At 44.3% G+C, this 25,263-nt stretch overlaps 1 protein-coding gene across 2 annotated transcripts in view; it reads left to right on the forward strand.

The window, feature by feature from the left end:
• Positions 1-25,263, forward strand: part of PAK4 (p21 (RAC1) activated kinase 4) — an 85,801-nt gene that overhangs the window by 14,131 nt on the left and 46,407 nt on the right. Inside the window, exon 1 of one of the 2 annotated variants that reach the window (XM_056539803.1) lies at positions 5,917-6,054. The exons of the other annotated variant lie outside the window; for it this stretch is intronic. Coding sequence (XP_056395778.1) covers positions 6,024-6,054 — 31 coding nt within the window. The 5' untranslated portion in view covers positions 5,917-6,023. Of the gene's footprint in view, positions 1-5,916; positions 6,055-25,263 lie in introns of those variants that run through there. 2 annotated transcript variants of the gene reach the window in all.

The raw sequence follows: 25,263 nt of genomic DNA on the forward strand, positions 1-25,263 counted from the left end.
TAATCTGTGTCCTTTCAGTCCGATAGCCAATAACTTATACCGGAATATAGATATGTTATCGTCTATTTCACCCCCACCGGGCGCTTTAAATCAATGAACTGCAGCAGCCTTTGCAGGGCCAGAGACCGCCGCCACCGCCACCCACTTCTCTCCCCCTGCCTGTCCTGGGGTCCTCCCTAGTCCAACCACCATCGCTGCCCCATTGCCTCCCCCATCCCCGGTTTTATAATTACCTGTTCCTGTGGTCCGCGCTACTTCTGGCTCCGGCGGCGTCCTGTGCTGTCACTGTGCACACTGACGGTGATGTTGCGTTGAGGACGTCGCTCGTCATTGCGCTGCACAGCGCACAGGACGCCGCCGAAGTAGCGCGGACCCCGGGCCTCAAGAACAGGCAATTATAAAACCGGGGATGGGGGAGGCAATGGGGCAGTGGCGGCGGCGGTTTCTGGCCGGGGTGGCGGGGCAGGGGGGTGGGGCATTATCGGCAACGTAATTGCCGATAGTGATAATGTCCAAAATCGGGAATATCGGCCGATAATATCGCCAAACCGATAATCGGTCGATCCCTAAATCCTACCACAACGACCACTACATTGATCCCATTGGGGCAATTGACTTTTTCCTGCATGCTGGTCCGTAGTTTTTTTTTCAAATCCTTCATCCACTGCTGGGTCTAAGTGTGGGAAGTAGAGATGAGCGAACTTACAGTAAATTCGATTCGTCACAAACTTCTCGGCTCGGCAGTAGATGACTTATCCTGCGTAAATTAGTTCAGCCTTCCGGTGCTCCCGTGGGCTGGAAAAGGTGGATACAGTCCTAGGAAAGATTCTCCTAGGACTGTATCCACCTTTTCCAGCCCACGGGAGCACCGGAAAGCTGAACTAATTTATGCAGGATAAGTCATCAACTGCCGAGCCGAGAAGTTTGTGACGAATTGAATTTACTGTAAGTTCGCTCATCTCTAGTGGGAAGAAATGAATTTTTACGTGTATTTGGGTTGCAAAATCTGACAGTATTTTATCTGCAAAATATTAACGTAGTTGGGAATGGGAACCACTACTATGGCGCAATTTAAAAAAAAAAAATGTATGTAGCTTACCCCTGGTTTGATACCCCCCCCCCCCCCCGATAAAGTTTCCCCCTGAAGGTAGCTTGCCCCTTTTACACAAGACCTTTCTGTAGTTATCTGGAAATTAAAAAAGGAAATATACTCAGCTCCCTCCGAAGTCACCACCATCTTCTCCTTCTTCTAGTCTACAGAAAAAGACTCCTCAGAAATCTAGGATGTGCAAGGACATTGGTGGCCGGGCTATGCCACGTATACTCTTGTGTGTCCTGTTGCCATCTTCCCCACCGGCATGCCGTAGTACACCACTGGCGGGCCAGACATTCCCCACCCCTGCACTAACCATAAACTTATTAAAGAGTTGTTTTTTTACTACTGCTAACAAGGGTTTAGTTTCCCTGCAGCGCCTCCGCAGGTGAAATTAAGCATTACACCATCCCCTTTTTAAATCAAATATTTGTCCACGTATGGTGCAGATATGTCAGTCTTTGTTGCCACTCTCCACTCTGGTCTACTAGATGATGGCTTAAAGGGGTACTCCAGTGGAAATCAATTTTTTTTAAATCAACTGGTGCAAGAAAGTTAAACAGATTTGTTAATTACTTCTAATAAAAAAAATCTTAATTTTTCCAGTACTTATCAGCTGCTGTATGCTCCACAGGAAGTTCTTATATTTTTGAATTTCCTTTCTGTCTGACCACAGTGCTCTCTGCTGACACCTCTGTCCATGTCAGGAACTGTCCAGAGCAGGAGAGATTTACTATGGGGATTTTCTCCTCCTCGGGACAGTTCCTAAAACGGACAGAGGTGTCGGCAGAGAGCACTGTGGTCTGACAGAAAGGAAATTCAAAAAAGAAAAGAACTTCCTCTGTAGTATACAGCCGCTAATAAGTACTGGAAGGATTAAGATTTTTTTTAAATCTGTTTAACTTTCTGGCACCAGTTGATATATAAAAAAAAAAGTTTTTTACTCTGGAGTACCCCTTTAAGTAATGCAGACCCCTCTTATAATAATATTTAGGGATGAGCGAATTTACAGTAAATTCGATTCGTCACGAACTTCTCGGCTCGGCAGTTGATGACTTATCCTGCATAAATTAGTTCAGCTTTCAGGTGCTCCGGTGGGCTGGAAAAGGTGGATACAGTCCTAGGAAAGAGTCTCCTAGGACTGTATCCACCTTTTCCAGCCAATGGGAGCATCTGAAAGCTGAACTAATTTATGCAGGATAAGTATATCAACTGCCGAGCCGAGAAGTTCGTGACGAATCGAATTTACTGTAAATTCGCTCATCTCTAATAATATTATTATTTATTTCACACACATTTAATACATAAAATAAATACTTATTTTATGTATTTATTAATTTCTGTATTTACTTATTATATCGAGCCTTTAGTTCCAGAGCACTTAACATTTGTTAAAGGTTAAAAAACCTAATACAAATGCAGAAACAATGAATGTGACCCAGAATAAATTGCAGAGGAACACAGAGGGGCAGAGGGCCCTAAAACATTGACTGCTAAAAAAAAATAAAAAAAATAAATAAAAATAATAATAATAAAAAAAAAAATTATAATAAATAATAATTTGGTGCGTCCTCTGGACATGTCAAAAAGGTTGTCGCAGTGTGTCAGTTTATCTCCAGCTGTTGCTAAACTACAATTCTGCTCTCAGGGCATGATGGTAGTTGTAGTTGTGCACCAGATTGGAGAACACAGGCCTGATACACATAAGGACGCTGTGACCCTGCTCATCTGACTGGTCACAAGCAGCGCGTCCTGGTATTACATAAACACTCTCCTTGCAATCTAACACTTGTGGTCTCCAAAACGGTGGACCCCAAGCTGTCGCAAAACTACAACTCCCAGCATGCCCGGACAGCCGTTGGCTGTCCGGGCATGCTGAGAGTTGTAGTTTTGCAACAGCTGGATGTCCACAGTTTGGAGACCACAAGTGTTAGATTGCAAGGAGAGTGTTTATGTAATACCAGGACGCGCTGCTTGTGACCAGTCAGATGAGCAGGGTCACAGCGCCCGGGATCCTGCTGCTTGTAATTCTCTTTTTTTTATTTTTTTTTTATTTTTTTTAATCCTTTGTGTGAGTACGAGCAGTGAAAGCAAGACGTACAGTGACATGTGTGCAACACACCTCTCCATTAACCCCCGCCACCTCCGCCGCGCGTCCCTTGTGCCATCCGAAAACTCGCTCCGCCTGTATTTCTAGAAGACTACGAGAGACAATTCTCTGCCAGAAAAACACATGCGGGAGCCAATTCACAGTTTCCTCTAGAGACTAGACTAGACAAGATTTTAAAAAAAAAGAAAAAAAAAAACTGCTTTTTTAGGGTGCGTTCACACGGCCGTCTGTCACAGTTTTTTTTTTTTTTCTTTTTAATCCCCGTTTCGGTTCCGTTCTTGCAGGCTGTAAACTGATTAAAAACTGTTTTAAAAAATTCCATTCATGTCAATGGGATTTTTTTTTACCATCCGTTTACGTCTGTTTGTACCCGTCGGCGCTCATTTCCGTTTTTTTTTTTTACGTCAAAACTGAAGAAAAAACTGATACAGTAAATTTTACATTGAAGTCTATGGAAAATGGATGGGCCTTTTAATGGCATCCGTTTGCATCCGTTTTTTCAATCCAGTTTTTTCAATCCGTTTTTTGATCCGTTATTACTTCTGAGCATGCTCAGAACAAAAAAAATGTTTTTCTTATTTGGTTTATTAACTGATCAATAACGGATCCGAATGGATATAACTGGATAACATCAGTTATTGTCGTATTTTTATTTTTTATAAAGTCTGTTTTTATTCTTGACGGGAGAAGAACGGGACGGGTCTAGATGGCTGTGTGAACGCAGCCTTACAGAAACAGCACCACTTTAGTCCTTGGGCCATGTCTGGTACTGCAGTTAAAGGGGTTATCCAGGAAAAAAACTTTTTTTTTTATATATCAAGTTAAACAGATTTGTAAATGACTTCTATTAAAAAATCTTATTCCTTTCAGTACTTATGAGCTTCTGAAGTTAAGGTTGTTCTTTTCTGTCTAAGTGCTCTCTGATGACACGTGTCTCGGGAAACGCCCAGTTTAGAAGCAAATCCCCATAGCAAACCTCTTCTAAACTGGACGGTTCCTGAGACACGTGTCGTCAGAGAGCACTTAGACAGAAAAGAACAACCTTAAATTCAGAAGCTCATAAGTACTGAAAGGATTAAGATTTTTAATAGAAGTAATTTACAAATCTGTTTAACTTTCTGGAGCCAGTTGATATATATATATATATAAAAAAAAAGTTTTTTCCTGAATAACCTCTTTTAAGCCTTTTTCTTCTATAATCCACAGTCCTGTGCCAAGGGGGCACGTTGTTAAACACTGGAGTAACCCCAGTAATACTTCTCACAGCTGGTCATTTGCTACAATTGCATCAGTGCATCCAACAGTCCAGATGCCAGGCCGATATGGTAACAAACGATCAGAACGGGAGAGCAGTCCTGCTGATGTAGATAGCTTACAGGGAACTGTTAAAGGGGTACTCCGGTGGAAAACTTTTTTTTTTTTTTCTTAAATCAACTGGTGCCAGAAAGTAAAACAGATTTGTAAATTACTTCTATTAAAAAAATCTTAATCCTTCCAGTACTTATCAGCTGCTGTATGCTCCACAGGAAGTTCTTTTCTTTTTGAATTTCTTTTCTGTCTGACCACAGTGCTCTCTCTGCTGACACCTCTGTCCATGTCAGGAACTGTCCAGAGTAGGAGCAAATCCCCATAGCAAACCTCTTCTGCTCCAGACAGTTCCTGACATGGACAGAGGTGTCAGCAGAGAGCACTGTGGTCAGACAGAAAGGAAATTCAAAAGATAACTTCCTGTGGATCATACAGCATCTGATGAGTACTGGAAGGATTAAGATTTTTAAATAGAAGTAATTTACAAATCTGTTTTGCTTTCTGGCACCAGCTGATTTAAAAAAAAAATTTCCACCGGAGTACCCCTTTAAGGCCGGTTACATCTGTAACAAATATTCAGCTGTGAAAAAGCATTAGTACTGTACTTTTTTAGAACTAGATTGTTGCCATTCATTGACAGCAAGAGTGTGTGTGTGTGTGTGTATGTATATATATATATATATATATATATATATATATATATATATATATATGGAAATGATGTAGCAAACTGTATTATCTCTAATTAAATTAACTCCTGGGACTTGTAGTCCCCCTAAATGTAGAGAATAACTGACCTGTATGGTCTCCCAAATGCAATTGAGCTGCAATGCCAGACACAGCGCTGGACAATTCTGAGACCCCCCCCCCCCCCCATCCATTCCAGCTCCGTTTTCCTGTAATAAATGAAGGTCTTGCAGCATTTGGGCATGCTGGGAGTTGTGGTTTTGCAGCAGCCAGAGGTTAGGGGACATTGTAATAGGGAATTCCATGTGGCAATGCCAGGCTTTATATCCATCCGCCATTGTTCCCCAACCAGGGTGCCTCCAGCTGTTGCAAAACTAAACCTCCCAGCGTGTCTGGACAGTCTTTGGAGTTGTAGTTTTTGAAACAGCTGGAGGCACCCTGGTTGGGAAAACGCCCTTCTATGGCAATGGTCTCCAAATTGTGTTGCAAAACTACATCACCCAGCATGCCCGGACAGCCTTTGGCTGTCCGGGCATGCTGGGAGTTGTAGTTTTACAACAGCTGGAGGCACCCTGTTTGGGAAATACTTTATCAGACCTTGCAGTCTCCTCCAGGTTTGCACATTTCAGGCTGCAGTGCATTGTGATCCTGACCACTCCTGGGATCCCTCTGTCTTCCTCCTCCTCCTCCTCCCCATGGGCCCGGGGAGGAGCTGATCCTTTCACGTCATGAAACTGGCTGGGACAGTGAGACGGCCTGAAACTTCCCATCAAACAGCTCCAGGAATCCTCTCCCACAGCCAGCGTCCTCTCCTCCTGGGTCTCTATGGTGTCCGGGGCCCAAAGCGATGCCAAGGGTGAGTCCTTTCCTTACTACTGGGGGATTGTGTGGTATATTGGCGGAGGTGTCCTGCCCAGGATAGGGCATGACTGTGCCTCACCCATTGTTACATGAGACCCACCTGCAGAGTAGTGACCGGTCATGTGCGGGGAGGTGACAGCTCTGAGCTGGGGGCTGCGTGGGTCCATGTGAGCAGTGTCCAGAGCAGTGTTCCCCTACCAGTGTGCCTCCAGCTGTTTCAAAACTACAACTCCCAGCATGCCCGGACAGCCGAAGGCTGTCCGGGCATGCTGGGAGTTGTAGTTTTGCAACAGCTGGAGGCACACTGGTTGGAAAACACCACCCTATAGCCATGGTATGCAACCTGCGACCCTCCAGCTGTTGCAAGACTACAACTCCCAGCATAAATGGACAGCTGTTCTAGCCTCCCTGTATAAGGTTTAGTACTATCAGGCCAGTGTTTCCAAACCACTGCGCCTTCAGCTGTTGCAAAACTACAAATCTCCGCATGCTCAGACAGCTTTTGGCTGTCTGGGTATGCTGGGAGTTATAGTTTTGAAACAGCTGGAGGCACACTTTTTGAGAGACACTGGTCCAGAGTAATCACATAGATAACTTTTTAATCCTTTATAGGGGTACTCCGGTGGAAAAACTTTTTTTTTAAATAACTGGTGCCAGAAAATTAAACAGATTTGTAAATTACTTCTATTTAAAAATCTTAATCCTTCCAGTACTTATTAGATGCTGTATGCTACAGTGGAAGTTCTATTCTTTTTGAATTTCTTTTTTTTGTCTTGTCCACAGTGCTCTCTACTGACACCTCTGTCCGTGTCAGGAACTGTCCAGAGCAGCATAGGTTTGCAATGGGGATTTTCTCAGTTCCTGATACGGGCATCAGATGTCAGCAGAGAGCACAAAAAGAAATTCAAATGGAAAAGAATTTCCTCTGTAGCATACAGCTGCTAATTAGTACTGGAAGGACAAATATTTTTTTATAGAAGTAATTTACAAATCTGTTTAACTTTCTGGTACCAGTTGATTTAAATATAATATGTTTTCCACAGGAGTACCCCTTTAATACTCAAAGGGAGATATTTATCAATGTTGGTGTTAGGTAGTAAATATTTTAACCCGATTTGCTTGGTGTATTGTTTGCACAGTTGCTAAAAATTTACCAAAATGGTGCACAGGACTTTTGTTCAATTTTAGAAACCAGTGGGTGGCAGAGATAGGTTTAGGCTTTGTGCTCTGTCATCTGACATTTTTGTATGTGTCCTATTAGGTGGTGCAGGTTTGCACACAAAAAAAACACTTCTAAATCTAATTTGCGCAAATAATAACAGCTGCACTGCAAAAAGTGGTGTACGGTGCACCAAACAGTAGACAACTTTGAAAGATGTTCTCTCGAAAATTGTGCAAAAAATGCAATTGCGCAAAATTTGCAGGGACATTTAGAACATTGAGGTGTAAAGCCAAAGTCCTTATACCTTATTAACAAGATTTGGGGATCGGTGATTACCTTGGTTTTATGTGTTAGTCTATCATCTTGTGCTTGTAGCTTGATAGAATTTTATATACATTTTTTTATTATTATTATTATTATTATTATTTTGCCTAAGTAGTATTTGTCCCCATCTTTAATGGGGTACTCCGGTGGAAAACAGTTTTATTTATTTTATTATAATTTTTTTTTAATGAACTGGTGCCAGAAAGATAAACAGATTTGTAAATTACTTCTATTAAAAAATCTTAATCCTTTCAGTACTTATTAGTGGCTGTATACTACAGATGAAATTCTTTTCTTTTTGAATTCCTTTTTTTGTCTTGTCCACAGTGCTCTCTGCTGACCCCTGATTCCCGTATCAGGAACTGTCCAGAGCAGGACAAAATCCCCATAGCAAACCTATGCTGCTCTGGACAGTTCCTGACACGGACAGAGGTGTCAGCAGAGAGCACTGTGGACAGCACAAAAAAGAAATTCAAAAAGAGAAGAATTTCCTCTGTAGCATACAGCTGCTAATAAGTACCGGAAGGGTACATTTTTTTTTAATAGAAGTTATTTACAAATCTGTTTACCTTTCTGGCACCAGCTGATTTAAAAAAAATAAAAAAAATGTTTTCCACCGGAGTACCCCTTTAAGGCTGGGTGTTCAAACATGTGGAATACCAATGTGTTTTTTTTTTTGTCCCTGTTCTGATGGCCTTTACTGATCGCTATTTGGGTCAACAGACTCTCAACCTGACCGTGACCAGAATACAGATACGAAAAAAATGCATTGGTTTACCATAGTGTGAACCCAGCCTAAAGGTTATTAGGTTTATAGGGGTAACATTGCAATAAAATGTAGTGCAATGGAGTTTAATTGACCTAAGGACCCATTTTTGTTTGCAGGGGGTGGGGGAAGTCATGCTGTCCTTGGGGGTCACGTAGCCAGGTCTGTTTTTTTGTATTTTCTATGGACAAATTTAACCTCTGACCCTGATCACAGAGGACGACGTTCTCAAGCTGGGAAACTGGTTTAAAGCAATGATCCTCAACCTGTGGCTGTTGGGAAGCTAAAGACTGTCAAGGAATGATGGGAGTTGTTGTTTTTGCAACAGCTGGAGAGCTATAGTTTAGGGATCATTGCTTTAAAGCGTAGTCTTCTGGGTTTATAACACTGTTTCCCAACCAGGGTGCCTCCAGCTGTTGCAAAGCTACAACTTCTGTAGCGAGAGGCTGTCAGAGTATGATGGGAGTTGTTGTTTTTGCAACAGCTGGAGAGCTATAGTTTAGGGATCACTGCTTTAAAGGGGTTATCCAGGAAAAAAACTTTTTTTTTTTTTTTATATATCAACTGGCTCCAGAAAGTTAAACAGATTTGTAAATTACTTCTATTAAAAAATCTTAATCCTTTCAGTACTTATGGGCTTCTGAAGTTAAGGTTGTTCTTTTCTGTCTAAGTGCTCTCTGATGACGCGTGTCTCGGGAACCGCCCAGTTTAGAAGAGGTTTCCTATGGGGATTTGCATCTAAACTGGGCGGTTCCCGAGACACATGTCATCAGAGAGCACTTAGACAGAAAAGAACAACCTTAACTTCAGAAGCCCATAAGTACTGAAAGGAATAATATTTTTTAATAGAAGTAATTTACAAATCTGTTAAACTTTCTGGAGCCAGTTGAGATATATATATATATATATATATAATAGTTTTTTTCCTGGATAACCCCTTTAAAGCGTAGTCTTCTGGGTCTATAGCACTGTTTCCCAACCAGGGTACCTCCAGCTGTTGCAAAGCTACAACTCCTTTAGTGAGAGGCTGTCAGAGTATGATGGGAGTTGTTGTCTCGCAACAGTTGTAGATCTACAGGTTGGAGGTAACTGCTTTTAAAGAGTAGTCTTCTAAGTCTATAGCAATGTTTCTCATCTAGGGTGCCTCCAGCTGTTGCAAAGCTAAAAACCCCAGCATGCCCGGACAGCCGAAGGCTGTCCGGGCATGCTGGGAGTTTTAGCTTTGCAACAGCTGGAGGCACACTGGTTTGGAAACATTGGTCTATAGTGTCATGTAATGACCGTGCCTTCAGAAGACAACTTGCTTATGCGCAGCCGCCATTCTGTGGTGCTGTAGAACCAATATGTCAGTGACTGTCAGTGATGGGTTAAAGGGGTACTCCGGTGGAAAACTTTTTATTTTTTTATTTTTTTTAAATCAACTGGTCATTTACAAATCTGTTTTACTTTCTGGCACCAGTTGATTTAAAAATTATAAAAAAAAAAAAAAAAAAAAAAAAAAAAATGTTTTCCACCGGAGTACCCCTTTAAATGTGACCATTAGTAGGCAGACGATACCCAAATCTTTTGTTTTGATGGAGCTTAGATAAACGGGCTATTTGGTATCACATGAGGCTACCAGTGCTGCACGAGAGCGTTACTTACACGGCATTACCTATAGCTGCCATACATCATCCCGGGTGCGGCCATGGTTTTTTTTTTTCTTGGTGCATGCTGGGTAATGGATATTTGAGTAGAAAACCCCGTCTTGTTCTTTAACAAGGATTCGGTAAATGAATCCTGTTCTCCCGCACACCCTCCGCGTTACTGTATTATTCATTAAGGAGAAGACGAGACTTTGTAGCGGAGGCTACGATACTGCATCTCATAGGAACGAATGGAGCCTGACACAGCTGTGGTGAACAAGTGTTCATGGAGAAGTGGAGGCATTATTTGTGGTGGGGGGGGGGGGATTGTGACGTGAAGCAGAGAGCATTGTATGACCCCACTCGCCAGGTGCCGTTGTGCGGAACGTTGTGTCGCACCAGTTGTAGTGATAGGCAGGACCATGGATTGAGGCTCCGTATGGGATAAGAAGCCAGTGAACCTATCAGTATGTGTGGGGGAGAAGCCACAGAACCATAGATCACAGATCATACAAACTCTATGCACTAGGGATCCACCAATATCGGTTTTTTTTAGGGCCGATACCGATAGTCACCTTTCCGGCCGATAGCAGCTAATTTATACCGTTACTTTGGTATAGGTTATCGGCTATTTGAACCTCTCACCCCCCCCCCCCCCCACCCGGCGGGGCAGAAGCCGTTGCAGATCAATGATTTAAAGCGGGCGCTCGCTTCTCTCCCCTGCCTGTCCTAGGGTCCTGAATCTAACCACCACAGGTGCCCCATCGTCTTCCCCCCCCCCCCCCCCCCCGGCGGGGCAGAAGCCGTTGCAGATCCACGATTTAAAGCGGGCGCTCGCTTCTCTCCCCTGCCTGTCCTAGGGTCCTGAATCTAACCACCACAGTTGCCCCATCGTCTTCCCCCCCCCCCCCACATCCTCTGCCCACATACCGCTGCGCCCCCATCCTCTGCCCACATACCTGTTCCTGGGGTCCGCGATCTTTCTGGCGTCCTGTACGTTTGGGACGTCACTCGTCATTACACAGCGCACAGCAACAGCACAGGAGCCAGAAGGATCGCAACCCCGGGAACAGGTAATTATAACACCGGGGATGGGGGGAGGCGATGGGGCGGTGGCGGTATGTGGGCAGAGGATGGGGGGAAACGATGGGTCACGTGGGGCATGTGGCCAGAGTATGCAGGAGGCAATGGGGCAGTGGCGGCGAAGGTCGTCTCTGGACGGGGGCGGGGCATTATCGGCATATCGGCAAGGTAATTGTTGATACCGATAGTGTCCCAAATCGTGATTATCTGCCGAGAATATCGGCCAAACCGATAATTGGTCGATCCCTACTATGCACATATTGGCCCTCATTTACTATTGCAAACCCGACATGTTTTGTCGGGTTGTGCACCAGATTCTGGCGCATTGGCCAGAAATTCTGTCTGCACCAGAATTTGCGCTCGAATTTGCACCAGAATAAAAAAAAAAACCCAGCCAGCTCTCCATTTTACTAAGAAAACCCGAAAAAGGCACGTGGTCATCGTGGAAAGGGGGCGTGGTCATCGTGGAAAGGGGGCGTGGTCATTGGGGAAAGGGGGCGTGTTCCCAAAATATTTACTAAGGTTTCCACATAAAATGTGGTGGATTTCAGCTGAGGAAAACCCGACAGATCAGAACATGTGTAAAAAAAAAAAAAGTAAGGTGTAGGGAAAGTGGAAAATGTAGGGAAACCTTAGTAAATACCGTGGAAAATAAATTGTAGGGAATTAAAACCCACAAAGAAACCTACACAACACTCTTAGGCTGCTTTCACACTATGAATTTCTCCGTTTAGGAACTTCCATCAGAAGTTCCGTCACTACAGCTGCGAAACCCGTCCGTTACAAAACCCCTGACGGCCGTGACTAAATTGCATTGCAGCCTATGGGGTTTTGTAATTGCCCGTTTGCACCCGTATATGCCCGTAATTCATTACAGACGTTATACAGTGACGGGACATCGTGGCGGAAAAATTACTGCATGCATAACGTCCGGAATGAATTACGGGCATATACGGGTGCAAACGGGCAGTTACAAAACCCCATAGGCTGCAATGCAATTTAGTCTCGGCCGTCAGGGGTTTTATAACGGACGGGTTTCGCAGCTGTAGTGACGGAACTTCTGACGGAAGTTCCTAAACGGAGAAATTCACAGTGTGAAAGCAGCCTTAGTAAATTAGGGCCAGTGCACTTGGTCAGATACAAACCCAGGACTCAAGCACAACCTTTATTAAGGGGTTAGCACTACTGTATTACCCTTTAAAGGGGTCCTCCAGCATCAGGTAAAAAAAGGGGGGGGGGAAGCATACAGTATAACATACCTTTCTGCCCCAGTACAGAAACCACCAAGACTCCATTTGTTTTGATGGTTCTCAGTCCTCTACCTTCTGGTTGCACTTCCAAGTTGAGCAGTTGCTTATTATTACAATTCCCTCAATGCATTTCTCTTTCCTCAGCTCTTCATCACGGTCCTACTATCCTGCCCCCCCCCCCCTCCACACACACAGAAACAGAATATCACACAGTGAGGTTGCGGCATCTGTTTCTCATTCCCTGTGTGCTCCTCTGCCTGTGACATAGCTCAACACATGGCAAACACACCTCATTCTCCCTATATGTTCCAATAAACATTATATATATATATATATATATATATATATATATATATATATATATATAATATATCTGTGTCTATGACGGGGAGATGGTGACTTACTAGCAGAGGCTGGTCAGAGATGATGACACTCAGCTAGAGCTCAGAGACAAAATCCAGCCAGGTCTCTTGTTACAGCAGAAGATGATAGAGCAACTCTGGGAAAAAAGGAGGAGCCGGGGAGCTGCCGAGACAACACCACACTGACATTGCGTGGTCTCCATAACTTCCTGTCATCAGACAGGGAGGAATTGGCAAGCTGCTAAGAACACCACACTGACAATGAGAGGACTACACAACTTCCTGTCGGGTAATTCACACAAATGCTTGCTAAAGCCAGTACAGTTAGTGATATCGCTATATTAGTAAGTTGTTGGGATGATATCTTAGTCTTATTAAAATACAAATTTCTGATATCGGAATACCCCTTTAACTATTATCCACTACACAATTTAGGAGTAAATTTTATTAGGGTCAGTTCAGGCTGCTCTATATAAAAGTGATATGTGGACAGCTTGTATGTATCCTGTCTGTACAGAGCCGACCTCACCTATCATTCACAGCAGTGTTCCCCAATATGCAGCTTTTCAGCTGTTGCAGAACTTCAGCTCCCATCATGCCCGGACAACCACAACACTATCTGTAAGCTATTGCGCCCCCTCCCGTAGGCTTGCATTGAGGGGCGGAGCGCAACGTCACACGGAGGCGGAGACGTGACGTCACACGCCGCCGGCCCTGCGGTTGACCGTAATCAGACCCGGAGCGAAGCACTGATTACAAACGGGGTGCCGCGTGCATGATCCCGGGGGTCCCCAGCTGCGGGACTCCGTTTAAAGGGGTATTCTGCCCTAGACATCTCATCCCCCTATCCAAAGGATAGGAGATAAGATGTCTGATTACGGGGATCCAGCCACAGGGGACCCCCATCATCTTGGCTGCTGCACCCGGCATTCGTTTAGTGCGTCGGGTTCAGCGCTGGAGGCTTGTGACGTCACGCCCCCTCAATGCAAGTCTATGGGAGGGGGCAAGGGAAGCATGCGCCCCCTGTCCCCTGTCGCCCATGTACACTCCTCTACACCCCTCTGTTACCCATGTACGCCCCCCTGTCACCCATGTACCCTCTTCTACAACCATCTGTCACCCATGTACACCCCTCTGTCACACCCTACACCCTCTGTTACCCATGTACACTCCTCTACACTCCGTTCACCCCCGTCACTCATGTACATTCTTCTAAACCCCTCTGTCAGCCGCTACACCCCCCTTGTCCCTCATGTACACCCCTGTACACCCCGCTGTCAACCCCTACTCCCCCGTCACCCATGTACACTCTTCTACAACCATTTGTCACCCATGTACACCCCTCTACACCCCCCAACACCCCTCTGTTACCCATGTACACCCCACTGTCACCCCCTGTCAGAGAAGGGAATGACGCTGATTTAAGAAGATGTCACTTGTGCGTTGCTGTATAAAGCAGCACCTCTGTAATCTACACACCCAAAGATATCACAGATATATAGATATTGGGCATTGCCGTTGTTTGCCCTTTTTTTTTTTTTTTTTTTTTTTTTTTTTTTTGCTCGTCAAGTTCTTTAGGGGTTCACAGTGAAGAAAAAATTCCAGAGGGGCTGCCCAAGCCGAAAAAAGGGGGCGGAGTACCCCTTTTGAGGCGGGTGTCTCCCCCCCCCCCAACCTGTCACTTTTCACCTGTGATGGGACTTGTAGTTCTGCATCAACTAGAGAGCTACAGATGGAGATCACAGCTGTAAAGGATACTGCAGGTAAACAAATAACATCCCCCTTTAGCTGATGTCCATGAGCTCAATGTTCAATGCCTTTTGGCAGCAATTTTGGCAATTTGGAAGGTATACATTTAACAATGATAAAGGGGTACTCCAGTGAAAAACTGTTTTAAAAAAATGTTTTTTTTTTTTGTTTTTTTTTAATGAACTGGTGCCAGAACGTTAAACAGATTTGTAAATTACTTCTATTAAAAAATCTTAATCCTTCCAGTACTTATCATCTGCTGTATGCTCCACAGGAAGTTCTTTTCTTTTTATGTCTTGTCCACAGTGCTGTATGCTGACACCTCTGCCTGTCTCAGAAACTGTCCAGAGCAGCATAGGTTTGCTATGGGGATTTTCTCCTGCTCTGGACAGTTCCTGACACGGACAGAGGTGTCAGCAGAGAGCACTGTGGTCAGACAGAAAATAAATTTAAAAAGGAAAGAACTTCCTGTGAAGCATACAGCAGCTGATAAGTACTGGAAGGATTAAGATTTCGAAATAGAAGTAATTTACAAATCTGTTTAACCAGTGGCACCAGTTGATAAAAAAAAAAAAAATTTCCACCGGAGTACCCCTTTAAAAACCGATGCTGCTGTATACTATTTTCATCCCATAGACTTGCATTATAAAAAAAAAAAAAAAAAAAAAAGGGCCATATACTAGAGATGAGCGAACTTACAGTAAATTCGATTCGTCACGAACTTCTCGGCTCGGCAGTTGATGACTTATCCTGCATAAATTAGTTCAGCTTTCAGGAGCTATGTTCCAGCTACAGTCATGAATTGTTCTGCATTCGGGTAGAGCTGCGGGTCCTGTCCAGCAGCGTTTCACAACCAGTGTGCCTCCAGCTGTGGCTAAACTACAGCTCACAGCATGCCTGGATGGCCAAAGTTTTGCCATAGCTGGAGGCACACTGGTTGTAAAACACTGCTGTACAGCGTTGTAGAAGAATAATACCGAAGTGTATATATAGTTCTGTGTACTAGAGCAACCACATCGGCTCCTTCTGCTAGATCTTTAATGTACAGTCATGGCCGTAAATGTTGGCACCCCCTTTATCAAGAAAATTAAGTATTTCTCACAGAAAAGAATTACCATGGGTTGTAAACTTCTTGATAATGTTGCACACTGTGGACAAAGGCAAATCTAGATCTCTGGAGATGGACTTGTAAGGCTGGGTTCACATCACGTTTTTGCCAGACTGTTTTCAATCCGTTTTTTTCTAAAGAAAACCGTATGGCAAAAAAACGGATGGAACAGTATGGAAAAAAGTAGACCGTATGCGTTTTTAAACAGTATACTGTTTTTAAAAGTGCATACAGTTCCGTCAGTTTTATTGAAAAAAAAAAACATACGTTTTTGAAAATGTTGTCCATTTTTAATGGGAGGGGTCTTGGGTGGGGACTTTAGGATTCAAATGCGCATGTGCAAAGTAAAAACGTATAGGTTTTTCCCGTATGGAACCGTATACATGTGCGTTTCCCATTGACGTCCATGTTAAAAAAACGTATGCGGTTGCAGTACGGTTTTTAAACCGGAGACAAAATTGTGGTCAACCACGGTTTTGACTCCGGTTTAAAAACCGTACTGCAACCGCATACGTTTTTTTAACATGGACGTCAATGGGAAGCGCACATGTATACGGTTCCATACGGGAAAAACGTATACGTTTTTACTTTGCACATGCGCATTTGAATCCTAAAGTCCCCACCCAAGACCCCTCCCATTGAAAATGGTCAAAATTTTCAAAAACGTATGTGTTTTTTTTTTTTTTTTATATAAAAACTGACGGAACTGTATGCACTTTTAAAAACAGTATACTGTTTAAAAACGCATACGGTTTACTTTTTTCTTTACTGTTCCATCCGTTTTTTTGCCATACGGTTTTCTTTAGAAAAACGGATTGAAAACAGTATGGCAAAAACGTGATGTGAACCCAGCCTAACCTTGAGATTGTTGATATTTTTCCACCGTTTTGGTTCTCAAGTCCTCAGACAGTTCTCTTCTCCTCTCTCTTTTGCCCATGCTTAGTGTGGCACACACAGACACACAATGCAAAGACTAAGTGAACTTCTCTCCTTTTTATCTGCTTTCAGGTGTGATTTTTATATTGCCCACACCTGTTACTTGCCCCAGGTGAGTATAAAGGAGCATCACATGCTTGAAACAATCTTATTTATACACAATTTTGAAATGGCGCCAATAATTTTGTCCAGACCATTTTTGGAGTTTGGTGACATTATGTCCAATTAGCTTTTTTTCCTCCCTTTTTTGGTTTAGTTCCAATAAACACAAAGGGAATAAACATGTGTATAGCAAAATATGTGTTACTGCAATCCTTTTCTGTGAGAAATACTTCATTTTCTTGAAAAATTTCATCAGGGGCGCCAACATTTACGGCCATGACTGTATGTGAGATGATAAATCCGGCAGATCCGCTCTACAGACCTTCTCGCCCCCAGTAGTTTCTCATCCCGTAGCTCACGTACCCCAGGGTGTGTACGGCAGATCTATAGAATGTGCTCGCTCTCTTTTCATGCTGGTCTTCTGGTGGATGATCATAGCCTTGGGGGTTCTTAGATGTAATTTATCTGAGTGGCGGATTCTTTGCTTAGAAGCACTGATCTAGCCCTCAGCAGTATAAGAAAAAAAAAAAAAAAAATATATATATATATATATATATATATATATATATATATATATATATATATATATAGTGGATGATGTATATACTCTGCTGCAGTACGGCTCTGCGTCATGCATTGCAGTGCACAGCCATACAGGACCTATGTGGCTACTATTACAGCTTCTATAGGATTGTCATACAACTTTCCCAGACTTCTGAAAGGCAAAGCCTTTTTTATGCAGAGGCAGACACCTAGGTCTCCAAACTGTGGACCTCCAGCTGTTGCAAAACTACAACTCCCAGCATGCCCGGACAGCCGTTGGCTGTCCGGGCATGCTGGGAGTTGTAGTTTTGCAACAGCTGGAGGTCCACAGTTTGGAGACCACTATTCTGGATGATACAATACAATGTGACTTCCAAGTCTGTTCAGTCTCTCTAATGATCCGCCACGTGCGCCTTCATGTCACTTTTATGTGACTCGTGACCTCCATCCGTCAGCTGTGCACAATATGGCGTCTTTACCATGAGATTGTCTGTGGAGGAGCATGTTGGGAGTTGTAGTTCCCCAGCAGCTATCGGTGATCTACAGGGCTGCAGCAGTGGCGCGGAGCTGTAGTATGTAAACACTCCTGCTGAAGTTTATGCTGGGGGTTGTAGTTCTACATCAGCTGTTGGTGATTAACACGACTGCAGCAGTGATGGGGAGTTAGCCGGCCGGCTCTGCAGTACATTAATGCTTGTGTATCCAGCTGTAGTTCATGCTGGGAGTTGTAGTTCATCATCTGCTGTCAGTGATTTACAGGATTTCAGCAGTGATGGGGAGTTAGGCTGGGTCCACGCTGTGGAATTTCTGGGCAGAATTACTGCCGGAGATCAAGCCGGCGGCACTAGGACCACGCGGACTGCATTGCCGTCCCCATAGATGTCAATGCATTTCTGAGAAGATCTCCCAAAAGTCCACCCAGAAATGCATTGCCGTCTATGGGGACGGCAATGCAGTCCATGCGGTCTTAGTGCCGCCGGCTAAATCTCTGGCAGAAATTCTGTCCAGAGATTCCGTAGTGTGAACCTGGCCTTAGCCGGCTCTGCAGTACATAAATGCTCAGTGTCTCCTGCTGAAGTCTATGCTGGTAGTTGTAGTTCCCAGCAGCTTTCAGTGATCCACATAGCTTCAGCAGGGATGTGTAGCTGTCCGGTTCTGCAGTACATTAATGCTTGTGTATCCAGCTGAAGTTCATGCTGGGAGTTGTAGTTCGTCATCTGTTGTCAGTGTTCTACTGAGCTGCAGCAGTGATGGAGAATTAGCTGGCTCTGCCGTACACGAACACCTGTTGTATGCTAATGAAGTTCATGCTGGGAGTTGTAGTTCCTCAGTGATCTACAGAGCTGCAGCAGGCACGTGGAGCTGTGTAGTAAATGATCACTCCTGCTGAAGCATATGTTGGTAGTTGTAGTTCCCGGCAGCTTTCAGTGATCTACATAGCTTCAGCAGGGATGCGGAGCTGGGCAGTTCTGTAGTAAATGATCACTCTGTATCTTGCTGAAGTCTATGCTGGTAGTTGTAGTTCCTTAGTGATCTACAGAGCTGCAGCAGTGATGTGGATCTGGCTGATTGTGTAGTAAATAAACACTCGGTGTATCCTGCTGGAGTCTGTTCTGGTAATTGTAGTTCCCAGCAGCTTTCAGTGATCTACTTAGCTTCAGCAGGGATGCGGAGTTGGCCAGCTCTGTAGTAAATGATCACTCAATTATATCCTGCTGAAGCATATGCTGGTAGTTGTAGTTCCCAGCAGCTTTCAGTGATCTACATAACTTCAGCAGGGATGTGTAGCTGGCTGGCTCTGCAGTACATAAATGCTCAGTGTATCCTGCTGAAGTCTATGCTGGCACTTGTAGTTCCTTAGTGATCTACAGAGCTGCAGCAGTGATGTGGATCTGGCCGATTGTGTAGTAAATAAATATTCGGTGTATCCTGCTGGAGTCTGTGCTGGTAATTGTAGTTCCCAGCAGCTTTCAGTGATCTACAGAGCTGCAGCAGGGATGTGGAGCTCATGTTTGGCCGCCCGCTGAGCTCATGTTTGGCCTCTGGCTCACTCCTCAGGAAGGAAGCTGCGGCTGTTCTTATTTGTTCTGTTGTATAGAAACACTTTCTATTTTCTTTGCGGAACCAAATAAATAAATGAACCTCAGAGATCTTTGGGTGGGAGTTGAGGGGTGCAGCAGGGTGGGGATGAGATAGGCATGGAATGGAGAACAGTGTATTATGCACCCCCCTTTTTTTTGTTTTTGCAGGAGGGAAGCCAAGCCCTTAGAATACATATCTACAGATTCAGCTGGACATAGTCTGATAGCTTTGGCTGTGTTGTTGCTGGATTCTGTATCATGTCCTCATCTGCCCCACAGCCAAGCGCATCGTGAGTGCAAGCTCTGCGGGTTACATGTTGTCTGTAAGGACTTTCTATGTCAAGCCTTGAAATGCGGGAAGTTAGGCTCAGTCCCTTTAGTTTATATTACCAGTCCCAGAACAGGACACAGGACTTATATGTATGTGTGTGTGTGTGTGTATATAATATATTCAGAGTTTTCATGACTATGAAAATTGTAGATTCACACTGAAGGCATCAAAACTATGAATTAACACATGTGGAATTATAGACATAACAAAAAAGTGTGAAAATCTGTCATATTCTAGGTTCTTCCTTTTGCTTTGATTACTGCTTTGCACCCTCATTCTCTTGATGAGCTGTAGTCACCTGAAATGGTCTTCCAACAGTCTTGAAGGAGTTCCCATGATGCTTAGCACTTGTTGGCCCTTTTTGCCTTCACTCTGCGGTCCAGCTCACCCCCAAACCATCTGGATTGGGTTCACGTCCGGTGACTGTGGAGGCCAGGTCATCTGGCGCAGCACCCATCACTCTCCTTCTTGGTCAAATAGCCCTTACACAGCCTGGAGGTGTTTGGGGTCATTGTCCTGTTGAAAAATAAATGATGGTCCAACTAAACGCAAACCGGATGGAATAGCAGCCGCTGCAAGATGCTGTGGTAGCCATGCTGGGTCAGTATGCCTTCAATTTTATATAAATCCCCAACAGTGTCACCAGCAAAGCCCCCCCACACCATCACACCTCCTCCTCCACACCATCACACCTCCTCCTCCACACCATCACACCTCCTCCTCCACACCAGCACACCTGTGAAGTGAAAACCATTTCAGGTGACTACCTCTTGAAGCTCAACAAGAGAATGCCAAGAGTGTGCAAAGCAGTAATCAAAGCTAAAGGAAGAACCTAGAATATGACAGATTTTCAGTTGTTTCACACTTTTTTGTTATGTCTATAATTCCACATGTGTTAATTCATAGTTTTGATGCCTTCAGTGTGAATCTACAATTGTCATAGTCATGAAAATAAAGAAAACTCCGAATGAAAAGCTGTGTCCAAACTTTTGGTCTGTACTGTGTGTGTGTGTGTGTGTGTGTGTATGTGTATATATATATATATATATATATATATATATATATATATATATATATATATATATATATTGGAGATACGTGGCATGAGTCTATATATTCTCTTAAAGTGAATGTGTCAGCTGATATTTATGCTCGGAGCTGCAGACACCATCAGGTAGGTGACAGGAGGACCATATTACACATACCTTTGTTATTGTTCATGGATTTACCACAACTTACAAAATTATGGTTTTTTTTCCCCCCCTGGGCTTAAAGGGGTACTCCGCCCGTAGACATCTTATCCCCCTATCCAAAGGATAGGAGATAAGATGTCTGATCGTGGGGGTCCCACCGGTGGGAAATCCCGCGACCTCCCTGATGCACCCGGCGTTCATTTAGAGCGTCGCGTGCAGCGCCGGAGGCTTGTGACGTCATGGCCACGCCCCCTCAATGCAAGTCAATGACTGGCGATGTGGGACGGAGGCTCGTGATGTCATAGTCACACTCTGCTCATGATGTCACGGCCATGCCCTCTCAAATGCAAGTCTATGAGAGGGGGCGTGACAGTCCCATAGACTTGCATTAAGGGGGCGTGGCCTTGACATCATAAGCAGGGCGTGACTATGACATCACGAGTGTCCGCCCCACATCGCCAGTCATCCGGCACGGAGCAAAGTTCGCTCCGTGCACTGGATGTCTGGTGTGCCCCAGCCAAGATCACAGGGACCCCCGCGATTAGACATCTTATCTCCTATCCTTTGGATAGGAGATAAGATGTCTAGGGGCGGAGTACCCCTTTAAGTGCCAAGGCAATGGGGCCAAGTTGCTTAATTGCTGCCATATCGCTTAAAATTTGGATATGGTTCATAGAAAATTTCCATATTAGGCTAGGTTCAAACTTCTGTAGGAACTCCATCCAGAGTCTCCGTCTTAAAGGGGTACTCCACTGGAAAACTTTTTTTTTTTTTTAAATCAACTGGTGCCAGAAAGTTAAAAAGATTTGTAAATCACTTTTATTTTAAAATGTTAATCATTCCAGTACTTATCAGCTGCTATATGCTCCACAGGAAGTTCTTTTCCTTTTGAATTTCCTTTCTGTCTGACCACTGTGCTCTCTGCTGACACCTCTCTCCATTTTAGGAACTGTCCAGAGTAGGAGCATATCCCCATAGCAAACCTCTCCTGCTCCAGACAGTTCCTAAAATAGACAGAGGTGTCAGCAGAGAGCACTGTGGTCAGACAGAAAGGAAATTCAAAAAGAAAGGAACTTCCTGTGGAGCATATAGCAGCTGATAAGTACTGGAAGGATTAAGATTTTTATATAGAAGTAATTTACAAATCTGTTTAACTTTTTGGCACCAGTTGAATTAAAAGAAAATGTTTGCCAGTGGAGTACCCCTTTTTAAGTTGTGTTCACGAGGTGTAAAAGGAGCCAAACGGTCCGCTGCATGATGGACGCCAACACATCCAGAGAGACCCCAGTGACTTTAATGGGGTCCGGTGGGTTTTCATTTCGTATCTGTCATTTTGCAGGATCCCATCCTTCCCCCCCCCCCCCCCCCTCTATTTATTGCAGATTCTAAAAGACACACTGAAAAATGTTTAAAGGAAATAATAATAAAAAAATTAAAATAAAAAAAGACAAATTTCTGTGTGTGTGAGAGAGAATTTACCCTACAGGTATGTTTGCAGGAGAAGGTCTGCGTCTGCTGTCCCGTATATCCGCATAGGGTTGGCAGAAGTTCATGCACTGGCTGCAGAAACCTTCCCACTCACATGCTCGGTTCTCGGTTCTGCTACTGATCTTCACACCCTTAGGCCATGTACACGCAAGTGGAATCCGACGGAAAAATGTTGCAGGGAAATTCAGTTGCAGCAGAGTCCCATTGCTTTTAAAGGGGTACTCCTTTGGAATTTTTTTTTTTTTTAAATCAACTGGTGCCAGAAAGTTAAACAGATTTGTAAATTACTTCTATAAAAAAAAAATCTTAACCCTTCCAGTACTTATCAGCTGCTGTATGCTGCACAGGAAGTTCTTTTCTTTTTGAATTTCTTTTCTGTCTGACCACAGTGCTCTCAGCTGACATCTCTGTCCATGTCAGGAACTGTCTGGAGCTAGATAGGTTTGCTATGGGGATTTGCTCCTGCTCTGGACAGTTCCTAAAATGGACAGAGGTGTCAGCAGAGGGTAAGACAGAAAGGAAATTCAAAAAGAAAAGAATTTCCTCTGTAGCATACAGCAGCTGATAAGTCCTGGAAGGATTAAGATTTTTAAATAGAATTAATTTACAAATCTGTATAACTTTCTGGCACCAGTTGAGTAAAATAAAAAATGTTTTCCAGTGGAGTACCCCTTTATTGGGATTCTGCTGCCCCGCGCACACAGCAGAGTTCTGATTCTGGCCTCCTATGAAAGAACGGACACGTCAGTTCAGTGGAATCCGCTCGGAAATGTGCTGCCGTCTATGGAGATGGCACTTTTCCAAGCGTCTGCTTGTTCTGCCAGTCTCCGCTATTTGTGGAACGTCCACCCGTGTTTTCCGGGCAGATATTCCACCGTGTGAACATAGCCTTAGGGGTGCCAGACTGTCATGTGATGAATGTACGGGAGACGCAGCACAGTACGGACAATGACCCTGATTTACTAAGATTGTTGGGTTTTTACTAGTGGGGAATGTTGTCTCACACTTTTATGATTCCTCTCTATTTACTATGGCAGTGTTTCCCAACCAGGGTGCCTCCAGCTGCAAAAAACTACAACTCCCAGCATGTTGGATTATATAATAGTATATAGTGTAGGTCAATGTTTCCCAACCAGGGTGCCTCCAGCTGTTTCAAAACTACAACTCCCAGTATGTTGGAATATATAGTAGTATATGGTATTGGTCAATGTTTCCCAACCAGGGTGCCTCCAGCTGTTTCACAACTACAACTCCCAGCATGTTGGACTATATAGTAGTATATGGTATTGGTCAATGTTTCCCAACCAGGGTGCCTCCAGCTGTTTCACAACTACAACTCCCAGCATGTTGGACTATACAGTAGTATATAGTATAGGTCAGTGTTTCCCAACCAGGGGTGCCTTCAGCTGTTTCAAAACTACAACTCCCAGTATGTTGGAATATATAGTAGTATATGGTATTGGTCAGTGTTTCCCAACCAGGGTGCCTCCAGCTGTTGCAAAACTACAACTCCCAGCATGTTGGACTATAAAGTAGTAATATAGTATAGGTCAATGTTTCCCAACCAGGGTGCCTCCAGCTGTTGAAAAACTACAACTCCCAGCATGTTGGACTATATAGTCGTATATAGTATAGGTCAGTGTTTCCGAACCAGGAGTGCCTCCAGCTGTTGAAAAACTACAACTTCCAGCATGTTGGACTATATAGTAGTATATAGTATAGGTCAGTGATTCCCAACCAGGGGTGCCTCCAGCTGTTGCAAAACTACAAATCCCAGTATGTTGGACTATAAAGTAGTATAGAGTATAGGTCAATGTTTCCCAACCAGGGGTGCCTCCAGCTTTTGCAAAACTACAACCCCCAGCATGCCCGGACAGCCAACGGCTGTCCGGGCATGCTGGGAGTTGTAGTTTTGCAACAGCTGGAGGCACTCTTGTTGGGAAACACATTACTATGGGGACACGCAGGTCGGGGAAGTTCTTTTTAGCCATTTATTTACAGGATTTTGCGTGAATTCAGTAGTAAATAGGTCGAGTTGTGAAAGCGCCCCATTTTTCTGGCCGGTCACGCAGCTTTTTTTTTGGGGGGGGGGGGGGGGGGGGGGGTTGATGGGTTAATATTGGCGCAGTGCACTCAAAAATCTAGTGCCGACACCATTTGTGGCATATTTTGACACTCAACCCGTCAAAAACAGGTGTGGTTTCCTATAGTAAATCAGGTCCAATAGGCTGCACTGTGAGTTCTGCGTGACCGCTGTCCTGGTTAATGGGTTACTCATTACACTGACTATTGTGGGGGGAGAGTTTCCCATTTTAACTATGTAGTGACTGTTTCCATCCACAGGACCGCTCAGGGCCCCCTTCACATCTGCATTGGACGTCTCCATTGTAGATTCAGTCACATTTTTATGGATAGAACAATGCAGCGCCTGTTGCCCTGTCCCCAGGTTGTTTGGGGTTTTGCAGCTCAGTTCCATTGAAGTGAATAGAGCCAAGCTGTTATACCACACGTGGCCTGAGGACAGGTGTGGCGCTGTTTTTTGGAAGAAATCACCTATGTTTTTCTATTCCTGGGTAACTTTTTAACAATGGCAAATCTTGCTACAGAAGAAAGGAAGGGAAGTGTATTGCCTAATCCAGGGTTTCCAAACCAGGTTGCCTCCAGCTGATGCCAATGGCTGTCCGGGCATGCTGGGAGTTGTAGTTTGGCAACAGCTGGAGGACCTTGGTTGGGAAACTGATTTTAAAGTTTATGATATGTACAGCTGAAATTCATTCAGCGTATTTGAGGGCAAGGGGGTAGAGAAGGATCGGGCATGCTGGATTTGAACATGACAGCCACGCCCCTCCTGACTCCACACCATGCCCCCTCAATGCAAGTCTATGGAAGGGGGCGTGGCGGCTGCCACGCCCCCTTCAATAGACTTGCATTGAGGGGGCGTGGTGTGATGGCAGGACCCCTGCCTCCTGTACCCAGGGTTCTAAACGAACTATGGGTGCTGCACAGAGATCGCGGGGGTCCCAGATGTGGGACCCCGCGACGAGACACCTTATCCCTTAAGATGTCTAGGAGCTTTGTACCCTTTTTAAAGAGGTACTTCC

This window comes from Hyla sarda, chromosome 9 (genome assembly GCF_029499605.1).
Source record: "Hyla sarda isolate aHylSar1 chromosome 9, aHylSar1.hap1, whole genome shotgun sequence".
Classification (NCBI taxonomy): Eukaryota; Metazoa; Chordata; class Amphibia; order Anura; family Hylidae; genus Hyla; species Hyla sarda.